Here is a 16,437-nt window from a genome sequence, read left to right as displayed (position 1 = left end):
AGGCAGCCAATGGGGATGCGGTCTGGAACGCCAACCACACAGCATCCACCAATGGCGACAGCCGAGGGGAGGGACTTTCGCCTTGGCCGCTGATTGAATCGGTCCAGTCTCAATGAGCTAGTTTACAGTGATATGGGGTATTTTTTTGGAACTCTCTAGTATTTGCTTATGAACGGTCCGGCGGCTGTTTAAATGACGCGGATCTATTTAAGACACTGCTGTAGGTCGGAGCACGCAATGACAGGGCTCTATTCACTTTTTGTGGTGATTCGTTGATAGTCACACTGATTTGCTGCGGAGCTCCGCGCGATCTTAAGTGTTCCGAAATGTGTGCATGGAATGTGCATGAAGAGGGCGTCCATGCGTTTTACTGATGCATTTCTGTTACACTCAATCTCCGTCTGCGCAGCAGGGATGCAGCCAACTCCGGTTCCTTTATCATCCTAAATAAACGTATATTCCTTCGACGCAACTTTGTCCAGCAGCGGAGCCAGACAGCGTTTAAATCCGCCGCACCCTTATACGGAGGTGTTACCACCGATTACATTGTTCTTTTGGAAGAGAAGCAAATCGTTTTACAACTTGCCTTAAGTGCACCCTGGGAGAAGGATGGTAGCTCCGCGGGAAAGTTCACAGCCTTCGGAAAGCAGCCGAAAGTGATCGGTCCGCCTGGCGTCGTGATGAAGGTGCTGCGCAGGAAGAGAACCATCCTCCTCCTGGCGTATGTGCTGCTGCTCTTTCTGACCATGCTCAATCTGGCCAGCTACAAGTGGACCAAGGAACCGCAGCAGTGCGGCGCCGCCACCCTGAATACAAGTGTGTCCCGGCAAGGCGCACCCCAGCCCCGCTTCCTTTCTGGACAGGAGGTGGACAGGAGAAGGCAGCTCGTCTACGTGTTCACCACCTGGCGCTCGGGATCCTCGTTTTTCGGGGAGCTCTTTAATCAAAACCCGGAGGTGTTTTTCTTATATGAGCCCATGTGGCACATCTGGCAGAAGCTCTACCCGGGAGACGCGGTTTCACTCCAGGGGGCGGCTAGGGACATGCTTAGCTCATTGTATCGCTGCGATTTCTCCATTTTCCAGCTCTACAACACACCGGGGGGCAAAAACCTTACCTCCCTGGGGCTTTTTGGGGCCACCCTGAATAAAGTCACTTGCTCATACCCATTTTGCTCCGCTTACAGGAAAGACAGCGTGGGCATGGTGGATGAGAACGTGTGTCGGAAGTGCCCGTCCCAAAGCCTACAAATGCTGGAAGCCGAGTGCCTCAAGTACCGCACGGTGGTCATTAAGGGAGTGCGCATTTTGGACATCGGCATCTTAGCGCCGCTGATGAAGGATCCTTCCTTGGACCTTAAGGTGATCCACCTCGTGAGGGACCCGAGGGCTGTGGCCAATTCCAGGATCAAATCAAGGCACGGCTTGATACGCGAGAACCTGCAGGTGGTGCGAAGTAGAGACCCTAAGCTGCACCGGGTGCCCCTGGTGGACCCCATGCACAGGGCGTCCAAGAAAGACGGCCCAGACTTTCACTCTATCGGGGCGATGGAAGTGATCTGCGACAGGACTTTCCAGACTTTGCGGACCGCCCTGAAACCTCCAAGCTGGCTTAAAGGGAAGTACATGGTGGTGCGTTACGAGGATCTGGTGGAGAATCCCATCAAAATTCTGCGTAGCGTCTACGGGTTCGTGAACCTGACCGCGAACCGCGACATCGAGGCCTTCGCCATGAACATGACCGGCGGCACCGGCTCCTCGTCCATGCCCTTTATAGTGTCGTCCAGAAACGCAACGCAGGCAGCCAGCGCCTGGAGGACCGTGCTGAGCCCGCAGCAGATCCGGCAGGTGGAGGAGTACTGCAAGCACTCTATGGAGGTGCTGGGCTACGAGCTCGTCAGGATGGTGGGGGACGCCCGGGACCTCAGCAAGTCCCTGCTCACGGTTCCCAGGCTCTAACAGCTTGCCCCAGTGGGCACTTGGTGGGGGCGGCATTTAAGCTGCTCTTTCTTTCATTGAATGTATTCTTTCAGGTTTTAAACACATGACTGTTGATACACGTGACGGGTGGACCTAAGTTTGATCACGGCGAACTCCGCAGACTAATTTTAGTTTCTGATTATGTAATATCGCCTATAAAGCGGGCATTTGAACTTAAGGGATTTCTCTGTTCGTCTCTGTATTCAGTTATTGGGTTTCAAAACCGTTACAGTGGGTGGGAAATTACTTTGTTTGATAAGCTAGTGTCACTTTGTTCCCGAGAGACAATCGCGAATTAAAAAAATGTTAAGCATTAACTATCTGTTTCAGTGTGTCTGCTGTTTAGGCCACTTAAAAAAAAATTGGTTCTCGTCCTTTTTTTTGGAGGGGGTGGGTCGGGCGGGAGGGATTTTTTTTTTACAAATTTTGATTGACTGTTTGGACTTTCAAATATGTAAGAAAATACATATTTGAAAATACATACCGAAGAGAGCAGACCTACTTAGTACGCCTCCTCAGTTCTTCCAGTTTGTTGCGTTTCAAATATATTAAATGTAAGAAAATACAAGAATGTAAATTCCTTGATCCATGTGTATCTCATAAATGCCTTCCCAACTATGGATTTGGATACTTTATGCTGATGTTTCATTCGTGAATATAAAAATGATACTATTTGAAACCAATATTCTGTTTGTCATTCCCATTCTAAATGAACAACCAAGATTTTAAAATATATATCTAGAAAGAAAGTGTATTAAAACGTTAAAACACGAGGAATTTACAAAATACAGGAACCTGAATGGTTGAACAAGGAAATGCAACTCTACAAACAAGTACTTAAGAACATGTACCACATCACTTCCCCAGATTTAAATCTTTGCACCAGCCCATCTCAGGTAGAGACAAATTTAGGTTCATGAAACCATTCCAAGACTAGGATTACACAATGTGGATCAATCGTCGATGTGGAATGCGCGGGTAATTCAAATTTCGTCATTCTTGGGCATTTTCCATCCGATTTTTAGGAAATAAAAAATAAAAATAAATTCGGGTCGGAAGCATTTCGGCGAGTCGGGCGGGGACGAGAACCAATTTTTTTTTTAAGTGGCCTTATTGCCGAACCGCAGTTTAGATTTGGGCTACTTGTCGCCGAGGCTCTTTCTTATGTTTTAGCTCATTATCAAGATGAATGAAATGACATTTTCGGAGACAACTGAAAGAATTATCGACGTGTTTTAGAATGGAAGCAGTGTGCATTTTGTTCATGCCAAGCCGGAATTTCAATAGAAATACGTTCGCTGTCATCTTTAATAGGTTACATATGTCGGCCTATTCACACGTATATCGTTGCAATCTGGAGTATAGGTCATGTGGGGTTATTTATAGACAAATACTTTTGATATTCAAATATTTGTGCATGACATGCACTTTGCAATGTCATTATATAAGTAACATTTTACTTGTGAGGGCAAAAGTAACTCATTAACTCAGTTACTACTCAAGTACAAATCATGAACAAATGTTGTAAGTGCATGAACCGTCATTATTGATGTGATGATTGGATATCAGGAGGCCTGCATTACTAACACTGATAACTCAGCTTCTCGTTAATACATTAAGTAATACATTATTAATTAATACATTATTTGTGCCCCCTTGAGTAAAGTGCTACCCATCAGATGTGATGTTATTGCAGCATAAATGTGAAGGAGTCAAGTGATGGTTTAGTGTTAATGTGTAAAACAGCCTGACCTCTGTGACTGAACGCAGGCTGTAACTGCAGGTGACCATGCCCTCCATCCACGTTGACAAGAACTCACGGCTGAGGCAACCATGCATCTGTTCACCATTTTTCATTGCATAAGAAAACATGTTTAGCTATCATAGTTTAAGTACGTTGATATGGTACGATCTTAATATTTCATGTGCTACTTTAAACTGGCAGATGAGAATCTTTACCAAATCCACAGATGTGAGACCTTTTACGTGTTTTTAATTGTAAGACTCCTGGAAAAGTATGGAAGACAACACAAAGCCACAGTGTGTCCCTCGTAGGATGTGTGCGACACAACCCTATGAACTCTCCCACACATATTTTTAAAACCGGCATAAAGAGGAGCAGTTTCTTTCAAAGGAAGTTGGATCACATGTTGATTCAAATCTGTCGCCATTTAAAGGGACAGTGACACAAATCCATGAAGCGGATGGTGGGGCACTTTTAAACAAGAAAACTATGCTTAATGGAGGGGTGATGTAGCTGTTGGTATGGGGAGGCCGTTACGAACCACTGTGGGTGGGTTTGCGGTCTGATTTCAGTCATCAGTTTCGTAGGGAGTTAGATGTGATAAATGGCACACTGGGGAGTTCAAAACAACGTTCTTTGCACTCCCCAGGGAGTGCGCGCTCAGATTTGCGCGTCAGTCTGTCCAGATGGGAGTGGCGTGTGTCCCGAGGCCCAGGTCCCCTTCCAGAAGGTCGTCCTGCTGCGTGGTGGAGGCCTCCGCCTCTCCGGGAGACTCCTGTCCTCCTTCTGCTCTGTCCATCTTCCCCGAACTGCAGTCATCCGCATTCCCCAGTTGTTCCTGGTTCTGTCAAGGTTGCAGGTTATGAATATCGGTGAGTGTAAAGTATGATTCCGTCTCCGACACCCTGGCAGGGCTGCATACACCCTGTGCATGGGATGAACACCGGGGTAAGCGTGTACCTCGTATGCATGCGGGCTGGTCAGCAGCCTGGCCAGGGGTCCACACCACAGGGGCAGTGTCGTGGTCAGAGGCGGCCCCTTGTGCGTCAGCGCCGGCCGCAGGTATCTGTGCTGCAGTTAAGATGTGTCACTCAGGAGGTGAGGGGGCCGATGATGCCACAGGTCAGTCACCATGTAGTGCAAAGGGGCATCGTCAAAAAGCGGAGATCATAACCCTAATGCTAACCCAAAACAGGCCACTATGATGCTAATGCTAACCCAAAACAGGCCACTATGATGCTAATGCTAACCCAAAACAGGCCACTATGATGCTAATGCTAACCCAAAACAGGCCACTATGATGCTAATGCTAACCCAAAACAGGCCACTATGATGCTAATGCTAACCCTAAACCAGGGGCAGTGTGTGGCTTAGCAGACTGTGCCTGTTTGGAAAGTCGCTGGTTGGAGCCTGGCCTCGGCAGAATAGTCACATCTGTGGGCCCGTGAGCGAGGCCCTCAACCCCCAGCTCCACAGGTGCTGCTGCAGGTGGCTGCTTTTTCCTGCCAAGCTTGTTCTTAACTATGTATGCCTGTGTATCATGGAGAGCTAGATTGGGTAAACAAAACGAGAATTTTCCCCCGGGGATCAATATTGTATCCTTATTATTATTAAACAGGGTACCATAATACTAACCCCAAACAGGGTATTACAGCCCTAACACACCCCCAAGTGGAGCACCAGCAGGAACTGCAAAAATTCCACTGTCACCAGCTGTTTCCGCTCAACACTGCCATATCACCTTCACTGTTTTTGCCGTGTTTATGGGCTAAATCTACAGATCTGCTCTTTTTCTTATGTTCTTCACCTTCTCCGAGTTGAGGGCCTTAAGGGTTAAAAACACGTATATAATTAGAATTTTATCTGGCGCTCGCCTGGTGTAAGGACAGTCTGACTTGCCTGTTAACTGGCTAGCAGAGGCTGCAAGGCCCGAGAACAGCAGCTGTGTGAATCACGTACAGTTCAGGTTCGGCCGAAGAAGGGATTATGTGACCTGCGATTATGTTATAATCTCTCATGGAAATAATGTTCCCTGTGATCTCCTTGGCTGCCTTCATCAAAAATATCAGCGAGGGATGTGAATGTGAATCAGCGCAGAAAAGGCACAGAAAGCAACACTTATTGTCCTGGGAAAGAATCCCAGAGGCGACTGTAAGGAAACTGACTCACTCATCACATCAAGGGTCAAGCAATCTAAGGTAATATATAACAACACAAATGGGGACACAAGGAACAAGGAATCCTAATCAGAAAAGGCAGTTAGTGTGCTTAAATGCTACAGGAAATGAAGTCTGTTTTAAGTACGGTTTTAAATGCAGCTCTTGAATTTTACTGAAAATACACTAGCGTTTCTGCCTTGACGGAGGACGCAGCAGAAGTATTGCATAGGAGAGCAATCCTTTGCTGCTCTGGGTATTTAATAGCTAAGTGCTGCTAACATTTGATCTACTGCTGACCTGCAGAAAGACTCCGCTCTGCTCAAGCCTCCGTTAACCTGTCTGTTAGAAAATAATTTATCCATTTTTACTGACCTTCATTTTCCTGCCATTCTACGCTCCTGAATCAGTGCTAGCAGTGATGCAGTCATCGTGACGGGTCAAAACCATCCCTTAGGTCTCACGTGCGTCGGTCATGCTCTCAGCTCATATGCTTCATATGTGTCAAATTAAGATGTTACTGATTAAGTCAGAGGCATTAAAATATACTACAAAAGGAACAGAGTACTTACAGATTTAATAAGAGATTGTTTATGGACAGAGGAGAAAAGTGGCTGACAGGGACTAAACTGAACCCTATGAGGGACAGAGTTTGTCTTTGTGCCACAGATCTGCAGGAGGTCCCACTTGGGATGCCGCTGTGACCCAGTGCTCTCCACACCATCCCAAACGACAGGGCTCTTATGTAACAAAATAGATTTTTCCGCATGTCATATGCCATTCAGAAGCTCACAGATTTAAATAACTAGTCTGTTTTTGTCCTTTCATTGCTTCTAATAAGGATGGAAAAACGCATCCTGATGAAAAGGCTTCAAAGCATAAAGACTGTGAGTGACGTGTTTCTCTTTAGTAATATGTGGTTTTTCCCGTTCTTCTGGGGTACGTCGGCCAGTAAAGCTGGAGCCGTGCCATAGACTCTGCGCCCTTTGCCGGAATTTACCAGGAAAAGTTGGAACTCCTTAGGACCATGGAAGAAATATTTAGGTAAAAACGAAAAAAACACTCAGACAGCACAAAATCACCAATAGTAACATAAAGATCCCTAACGAATACGAAACTAACAGCATGCCTGTTCTACCAGTACCATGTACACAACCACTCACATAACTCAGGCCTGCCTATTGCAACATTTCTCTTCTTGTCACAACAGGACTGGGTGGGTAGACAAAACGGTGCCCTTCCCATCATGCCATGCAGGTGATCCCCTATGTGAAAAGTGCCCCACCATGGAATGAATGAGCGAGTGGCTGAATGGGGTAAGAAGCCCAGCCTGTGAACGAACTACGTCAGCGGGGGAGAGCGGAGGGAAGGAATGCAGATTTTCAGGGATCATGTAAGGATACCAAGGTCTTAATGGCTTCCAGACACTAAAGAAAGAGTGTCTTTGATGGCTTTATCGGGATGAAGGATCCACCCCCAAAAGCAGGATCCTTCGTCTGATTGGCTAATGGCTAGTGCTGCTCCTCATATTGTTTTAACCCTCCATCCCATGTTGATTCCCAGCCTAAGCTCTGGATGACAGTCATGGGAAATTACTTCCAGTGTCTAGAAAGCCACGACTAAATGTCAGAGATGATGAACCCAACACCGAAGCTCTGAAGAAGTGCTGTTCTTGGACAGAGCTCCAAGAAACAAATACCTCTGGTTCCAGTCTGTGACGTTACAGGGGGGGGGGGGGGGGGGGGGCTGCTCTTGGAGCTCTGCCTCGATGATGAAGGATTCATTTGAGGTGCCCTGTGGCCCAGTTTAAGGTCACTGCCACACGAGGCCCAGGAGGCATTTCTCTGGTTATTACAAAATTCCCCCCATCTCTGTATGAATGATCTCCAGCCTGAAGGTCCTATCACAGCGCCGGCTCATTTAATAAATGAACTTAAATATTTAAAGAACTCAATGAAGTATTGATCAGCCAAACAAGGTGGGGTAGCGATTGAGTAGAAAAATACATAGGTGTGTTGGCTGGCTGCTGCAAATACTGGGGTGATTTTTTAAGAGGTTTTGTATGAGTACAGTATGTACAGTAAATATACGTAACATACAATCCCTCACTATGCTGGGAGTGAGTATCTGTTCATGGCTCTTGAAACTTTACGTTGAGAAATACAAACAATGACTAAGCTTTCGACAGTAAGGTAAACTGGAGTAGTATTTCTCAGAAAAGCAAACAGAATGGTTTCGAGAAACACAAAATGAACAGTTTCATTTAAATTATACCCGGCTTATGTTACTCAGGAAGGTACACTGATCGGTCTCTCTGAGGGTAGGGGGATGGAGCCGCGATCCCCGCCTGACAGGTGTCAGCTGTCACTTTACCTGGGACACGTCATCTTAGTCCGCGGGCAGGGCCCCTGTTTTTGGGGAATGTCTGAAGGATACCTGTAGTCCAGGGCTTTCCATAGCTGCCACATCAAGGGCCCCTGGGGCTGTGGGGCCGCCGCGAGGGAGCCCTTCACGGCTGCCTAAGAAGCATGGGAGAGCCGGCATTAGCGACAGCGGTACAAAGAGCGGCGTGCGGTTTCCCTGGGGGCCGGGGCCAGCTGTTAGCCGTAATCCGGGTGAGTGCAGGATATCCGGTGACCCCCACATGGAGATACCAGGGGTTCTCAATGGGAGGGAGGCTACAGTTACGGGCAGGTCGGGAGCCAAACAGGATGGCGACTGTGAAAATGGCCCCAGCAAAGCCCAGCGGAGGCACCGATTACATGCTCCATTTCCATGTGAATAGCCCAGCGCTGGCCCTTTGAAGGATTAGGTCCCGATCCGAGGAGGAGCAAAGCAGCCGGGGACATCCCCGGAATCAGAAACGGGCATCGGCACTCATATCTACTCGAGTAACTGAGAGGAAATCATTTTCCGGATGCTTCTGAAAGGTTCCTTCATTGAAAGACAGCGGAGATGAGTCGATGGTTCACACCGACATCACAACTAATATTTCATTGACCATAAAATGCTGCAGCGTCGCCTCGACCCTGGAGCCGGAAGCGGCGGTAACCAGAGCCCAGATAAAAGCGAGGGGCTGCAAGGCGGCCCAGGCCGGGACGGACATGTCGCAGGAAACACACCTCGCCGACACCTTACCTGGCTGCACGGTGCCTCTCCGGGGCTCTCGTCAGGGTCCACCCCCACCCTGCCGAGAAAAGGGAGCATGAGCGTTTCAGGCATGGGAGGTGTGAATGAACAGCCCTGAATTGAAGCTCCTGAAGGGACAGGTGTGCAAGCAGTGCATTTACACTCAGCGGCCCCACATCATCGTGGTGGCAGCAGCTGCAGTGCCTTCATAATAATAAAAATAATAATAATTCTGCCAACATCATGTTGACTCACGGGTATCAAACACCCTCCTCCCTGTGACATGCGAAATTCACTGTTCCCTGCCACACTTCAGTGAAATATGATTATTCCCCATAATGCCTTGCTGAAATGCACGGTTCCCTGCGACGCACCAGTGAAACGTCACCATTCTCCACGATACCTTCGTGAAATGCATTGTTCCCAGTGACGCTTCAGTGAAATGCCGTTTCCCTGTGATGTCTCAAGATGCCAACGCAACCTGCAGGCTAAGCTGTTCACCAGTCGTTACTATTCAGTTCCATCTCATGTGCTGTGAAGTGCGGGTGAGTCAAAGACGCGAACGCATCAAGAAAATAAATGACAATCATTCAAGAAGTCAATAGGGTTGCAGTAATGATGGCACACAGCTTTCTGAGCGAAAACTGTTTGAACCCTAATACCTTCAAGCTAGCGCCACACACAGAGGTCAGTCCATCTTCCTGAGCCTCGATGCCATCTGAGAACACCACCCTCTTAATGCACCTTCCCATCATAAGCTACTCGCCGTTTCACTCATAAATTACCCTTCTCATCGTTCTGCTCCATGACAAATTACCGCTTGTAAAAGTGCTCATGTGCACACATGACATTCCCCAAAGAGCCATTTTTATAGTAATACATAGCATGTATTAATGTCAATGTCAGAGAGGATTCAATGTCATTTTTCCACATTACCTGTAAGCTGCTCCATCGGCTCGGACCCTGTGAGGGGTTAACTTCCATATGCCTGAGAACTGATGCCGGCAACCAACCATAAACGCTTCAATCCATGTCAAAGTAAACCCTGTAACAAATGGAGTCCCCAGATATACGATATACCTCCGTATATATAACACAGGTAGGTCATATTTTTGGAAAATCTGTGTAAATGCTGACACCTGATAACTCCCTTAGGTCCACGGGTGTGACTGTCATTACACGGTGGCCTTAAAGGGATGGCTGATATCCACTGTCTGCCTGGGAAGTGTCCCAAATATCTTACAACCCGTACAGCTCAGGAAAGGCGCTAAGGATGCAGTCCGGACCTAGGAAATGTTCCCTCAAGTAGGGGAAGTGGCTCTTCATTAAGGGAGTAAGCTTCCATTGACTTTATAAGCTGGGTCAGAGGAAGGCACCTTTAAAAGAGGAAAGATAATGAGCCTGGGCCAATAGGGCGCGGTGATGTGGGGTTTTGAACATGTCAGCTCTTTATCGCTGGCAAGCAGATCCCCTGAATACCTTAAACCAGGAGACCTCAAGTGTTCTGTCAGGCACACAGCTCCATGCCAAGGACCCGGACAGCACCACTCACCATCAAGGGTAGATCCCCCCAGTGACTCAGCAGAAGAACAATCAGAGCTGTGGTGGGGGGCTGTGGTGATTCCCAGAGAGAGAGGATAGGGCCTGACTTGACGCTTCGGAATCTGGGATGTTCTGCTGCTGACAGGCGCCGTTAACTCAGAAAGCGTGAGAAATATCAGGATGACGACCTTGGGGAACCTAGATCCGGCCGATTAGCGGTGTTTGTTTCTCTAACTTTTGAGAGTGGCCATACTGTGAGGAACAGCCTCTCCATGGGGAGATGTTTAAAAACAAGCAGATGGACGACAGCAGGGGGGCCGTGGGGATGGGGCCATGAGTACGGGCTGACGATCACCGGGTTCATAACATTTACACAGGAAATCTTTGGAAGGAAATTGCAGTAACAAAGGTACTTCCTGAGTGAAATCCCACATCTGAAGCTCTCGATTAAAATGAATGCCTCGAAGGAGTGGGGTTTGGGTTAGGGGGCCGGAGGGCATACGGGAGTCAGCATTAAGCCCCGCCCCTCAGTGGCACAGCACGACCCGGGGATAGGGAGCGGGGTCTCCATTTCCATGGAAGATTGTCGGATTCCCAGGAATGCCTTGGATGACGGATGAGGCGACGTTATCATGCTCGTGACAAACGCACTGGTTTCCAGGGGATTCCAGTTATTCATTTTATTCTGTCAACAAACGGTTTATAAATGGGTCACCCTGATTAATGACATGTATCGCAAAGTTATAGCGATGATTTAACGGCCTGGGGGAGCGATTTTCAAACAGCACTCTTTTTCGGTCATGCTTCAGAGGCCATGCTGTGTTTGGCCAGGGACCAGACAGAATCCTCTAGAAGGTGGCGTTCTTCTGTCGGTAACATCACCGTGGCCCTTTTTAAAATGAGAAGAATAAAAATTACACTCCCAGGCTCTGTCAGTTCAGCACACACTCAACTCACTCCTCTAATTTCACCTCCAACGCCTTTTCACAGAAATACTGGGTCAGGCGATTCTTCTTCGTGTTGGGATCCAGTTTACCGAGCATGAATGGAAGAGTGGGGTGTCGTCAGGAGAGCCCAGAGCATGCTGGGAGTCCGGCGGAGCGTAGCGTGTTTAAAGCTGTAACCAAGTATAACAGGACCCCTCCCTCTGGAAAGAGTTTACTGTAGGATCATTACTGTCAGATCCTGGACTCACAGAAACCGGCGTCCTGACACATACTCTGCAAACTTAGCTTGAAACTACCTCCTTTCAGACTTTATATTTGTGGAACATTAATAAGACAAAGGTCCTCTGAGCTGAGATGAATCCCACAGTGTAACCGGATATGTGGGGAAGGATTCTACCTTTGACGTCACCATCAGCAGAAACGCCGTTGACCCTGAGGTATGTATTTGATATCAGGCTTTTTAAAATGAGATTCCTCTGCTTCAGGTCAGATGCTGGCAGGTGAACCACACCCTCCCGCTGTCACATGTCACAGGCATCGCACACCATACTGTACCCACCCATCACACTCCCGTTACACTCCCATGACACCCCCATCACTCTCCCGTTACACTCCCATGACACCCCCATCACTCTCCCATTACACTCCCATGACACCCCCATCACTCTCCCATTACACTCCCATGACACCCCCATCACTCTCCCGATACACTCCCATGATACCCCCATCACATTCCCGTTACACTCCCATGACACCCCCATCACTCTCCCGTTACACTCCCATGACACCCCCATCACACTCCCGTTACACTCCCATGACGCCTCCATCACGCTCACGTTACACTCCCATGACAACCCCATCACTCTCCCGTTACACTCCCATGACACCCCCCATCACTCTCCCGTTACACTCCCATGACACCCCCATCACTCTCCCGTTACACTCCCATGACACCCCCATCACTTTCCCGTTACATTCCCATAACACCCCCATCACACTCCCATGACACCCCCATCACGCTCCCGTTACATTCCCATAACACCCCCATCATGCTCCTGTTACATTACAATGACACCCCCATCACTCTCCCGTTACATTCGCATAACACCCCCATCACACTCCCATTACACTCCCATGACACCCCCATTACGCTTCCGTTACACTAACATAACACCCCCATCACTCTCCCGTTACATTTCCATGACACCCCCATCACGCTCCCGTTACACTCCCATGACACCATATCACTCTACCGTTACACTCCCATAACATCCCCATCACGCTCCCGTTACACTCCCATAACACCCCCATTTCTCTCCCGTTACACTCCCATGACACCCCCATCACACTCCCGTTACACTCCCATAACACCCCCATTTATCTCCCGTTACACTCCCATAACACCCCCATTTATCTCCCGTTACACTCCCATAACACCCCCATTTCTCTCCCGTTACACTCCCATAACACCCCCAATTCTCTCCCGTTACACTCCCATAACACCCCCATTTATCTCCCGTTACACTCCCATAACACCCCCATTTCTCTCCCGTTACATTCCTCTAACACCTCCATCATGCTCCCGTTACATTCCCATGACACCCCCATCACACTCCCATGACACCCCCATCACGCTCCCGTTACATTCCCATAACACCCCCATCACATTCCCATTACACTCCCATGACACCCCCATCATGCTCCCGTTACATTCCCATAATACCCCCATCACACTCCCATTACACTCCCATGACACCCCCATCACGCTCCTGTTACATTCCCATGACACCCCCATCACTTTCCCGTTACATTCCCATAACACTCCCATCACACCCCCATTACACTCCCATGACACCCCCATCACGCTCCCGTTACACTCCCATAAGACCCGCATCACGCTCCTGTTACATTCCCATAATACCCCCATCACACTCCCATTACACTCCCATGACACCCCCATCACTTTCCCGTTACATTCCCATAACACTCCCATGACACCCCCATCACACTCCCATGACACCCCCATCACGCTCCCGTTACATTCCCATAACACCCCCATCACATTCCCATTACACTCCCATGACACCCCCATCATGCTCCCGTTACATTCCCATAATACCCCCATCACACTCCCATTACACTCCCATGACACCCCCATCACGCTCCTGTTACATTCCCATGACACCCCCATCACTTTCCCGTTACATTCCCATAACACTCCCATCACACTCCCATTACACTCCCATGACACCCCCATCACGCTCCCGTTACACTCCCATAAGACCCGCATCACGCTCCTGTTACATTCCCATAATACCCCCATCACACTCCCATTACACTCCCATGACACCCCCATCACGCTCCCGTTACATTCCCATGACACCCCCATCACTTTCCCGTTACATTCCCATAACACTCCCATCACACTCCCATTACACTCCCATGACACCCCCATCACGCTCCCGTTACACTCCCATAAGACCCGCATCACGCTCCCGTTACATTCCCATAAGACCCGCATCACGCTCCTGTTACATTCCCATAACACTCCCATCACGCTCCCGTTACACTCCCATAACACGCCCATTACTCTCCCGTTACATTCCCCTAACACCCCTATCACACTCTCGTTATGCCCTTGTTACATTCCTGTTACACTGGCATTGTGGTCCCGTTACACCCCTGTAATACTCATGCTCTTGTTAAGCTCCCCTCGCACGTCCATCACAGTGTACCTCCATAAATTCCAAGTATCCACCAAAATATCAACATACAAGCCATAATGAGGCAATGGCCACTGCTGCACAGAATGCATTGAATTCACCAAATGGCCCAACATACGGGCTCATGGTCATGTGTCACAGTCCCCAGCGGCTTCCCAGGCTTTTAAAGATAACTCTGGCCTCCCAGCTTGGTGAAACCAAGTGTCACCAAGGTGCCGTAGGATGTCACCTGCGAGCCAGCAGTGACAGAAGCACTCTGCTGTCTCATTCTCCTGACACAGTGACCTTTAGCCTAAGGGAGTGACTGAAATTCCCCGCCTGTGGTCATTCGTAATGGCAGAGACCCAAACATAGCTTCAGGGAAAAGTAGGACCTTATGGGGGGGTAGGATAAGACAGTGAATATAGACACGTTTACTTCTGCTACGACGGATAAGAATCTTACCACCTGTCACTGAAAAAGAAAAACAAGTCATAGCTGAATATTTCTGAAGGAGTATGGCAGAGTTCTGGAAAGCCATGGAAACACTCAACCCTATAGACACAGACGTGTGCGCTACTAGCCCCCCCCCCCCCCCCCCCCCGTCTGCTGGCTGCAATGCCATAAACAGGGACAGGGTCAGAACCCACCTGAGAGACATGTGCTCATATGCACAGATGTCGGAGGGACACAGAAAGTGCGGGGCGGGGTTATTACCGTCAACGAAAACTAAAACTATATAAACACATTATTGTGAATTGAAATTAAATAACGCACGAAAATAAAAAAAAACAGAATGAAAAAATTAAATAAGGCTTCCAAAAATAACTGAAATAAAAACTTTCCAAATGAAAATACTTTCCATTGCTATGTATATCATTAAAGTAATTATTTGTTTATATTTAACTACCATTAATAATACCTGGAACATGTTCTGCCCATTTTGAGGACATCAGTACATAATGTGCACTGTGTATTGATGCAGGAGTCTCTGAGGATCAGACACAAAAATTGCTCTACAATTTTCAGTCTATCCGTAGAAATAAAATTACTGAAACCTAAACTGAAACTAATCTAAATTAAAATACAAAACTAAATAGAAATATATCTTTTAAAAAACTACAAAATCACACTGAAAATGAACTAAAACTAACCTGGATTACAAATGAATATTGAAAATACAATAAAAATAATGTCACGGTACAAAGGACAAAGGAATTGGGGCAGGTGTTGTGGGAAAATAAAGTCTGTGAGGGATCAAAACAGGAGGAGTGGAAGAGGAAAGGGCACAGGCAACATGAGGGAAAGACGTCAGTGACAGGACTGGGGAACACAGGAGTGGCAAGTGCGTGCACACAGAACAAAGAAGGGGAGTGACAAGAGGAGTGAATGGTGTGACAGATGAGGGAAATGAGTAACGTGTCTAACAGGAGTCACATGTTAGAGTCATGCCAAAGGAGACAGGAGGGTCAAGTGCATTTGATGGGCAGGACATGACAAATAAAAGCTAAATTAAAAAATTCATACTATAATCACACTGTTGTGGTGGGGGGGGCACAGGAGGGGATTCTTTGGGAAAAAAAATCCAGCTACGCCAGGATCATAAATGTCCAGCTGCCGGAATCAGCATTTCCAGAAAACGTGATTTTAATGAGAAACTTCCTAGCTGGGAAATGTGCAGTATCACTGTCCTGTAACCCATGGCTTTGGTGTGACGTCAGTAGGACTGATGCCATCCGGAATGCACCTAAATCAAAGTATAAACAGCAGCCCTCAGAGAAGCCCATAGGGGGCGCCAGCACTGCCTGCTCCATGCTGGAGGCAGGGTTACAATCCTATCAACAGCTAGGAGCTCACTGCGAATCGCTGATTGGTCGGCACCCCTCCAACAGATGGCAGCTTCCCTTGTGTCCTGGTGTCACGCTGCTCATAAAACCATCAACAGAGAAGCAACTTTTTAACTCTCAGAGCAAACAGCAGAGACGCCCTGCCATGCTGTGTGGCAGCCTGGGTTCAAACCCTTCCCCCAGGAATGAGCGCAGACCCCTTACTGGGGGTAGAGGGTTAGGAAAGCTCCACAGAGCTGCGAATCCTGCCTACAGGAGCCCATGCGGACTCTGGTTCCGCCTCTGCTATCCATCACTTGATGTTGCCCTGGCTGAGCTGGGAAATCTCTGTAGCTCTGGAAACAGATCTGCTTGCGTAAATGTAGCCAAGTTGCTCATGCCTCGTGAATCG

The 16,437-nt window shown here is 48.1% G+C and overlaps 2 protein-coding genes across 2 annotated transcripts in view; one reads left to right on the top strand and one right to left on the bottom strand.

Annotated features, from left to right (window-relative positions):
- Positions 1–377: 377 nt before the first annotated feature.
- Positions 378–2,296, top strand: LOC125748848 (carbohydrate sulfotransferase 2-like; the record flags this gene model as incomplete). The annotated part of the gene is made up of 1 exon (XM_049025508.1): positions 378–2,296. A coding segment is annotated over one exon (1,581 nt), but the record flags the coding sequence as incomplete, so codon positions are not given.
- Positions 2,297–3,813: 1,517 nt separating this feature from the next.
- LOC125737512 (sodium/hydrogen exchanger 9-like) overlaps positions 3,814–16,437 on the bottom strand; it is a 37,471-nt gene continuing 24,847 nt past the window's right edge. Inside the window, exons 13-16 of the mRNA XM_049006411.1 lie at positions 9,018–9,066; positions 8,316–8,398; positions 4,684–4,789; positions 3,814–4,567 (exon numbers count right to left, since the gene is read on the bottom strand). Of these exons, the coding sequence (XP_048862368.1) occupies positions 4,397–4,567; positions 4,684–4,789; positions 8,316–8,398; positions 9,018–9,066 (409 nt within the window). The 3' untranslated portion in view covers positions 3,814–4,396. The remainder of the gene's footprint in view (positions 4,568–4,683; positions 4,790–8,315; positions 8,399–9,017; positions 9,067–16,437) is intronic.

The sequence above is a fragment of the Brienomyrus brachyistius genome, chromosome 1 (assembly GCF_023856365.1).
Source record: "Brienomyrus brachyistius isolate T26 chromosome 1, BBRACH_0.4, whole genome shotgun sequence".
In the NCBI taxonomy this organism is placed as follows: Eukaryota; Metazoa; Chordata; class Actinopteri; order Osteoglossiformes; family Mormyridae; genus Brienomyrus; species Brienomyrus brachyistius.
This window is presented reverse-complemented; position numbering and strand designations above follow the sequence as displayed.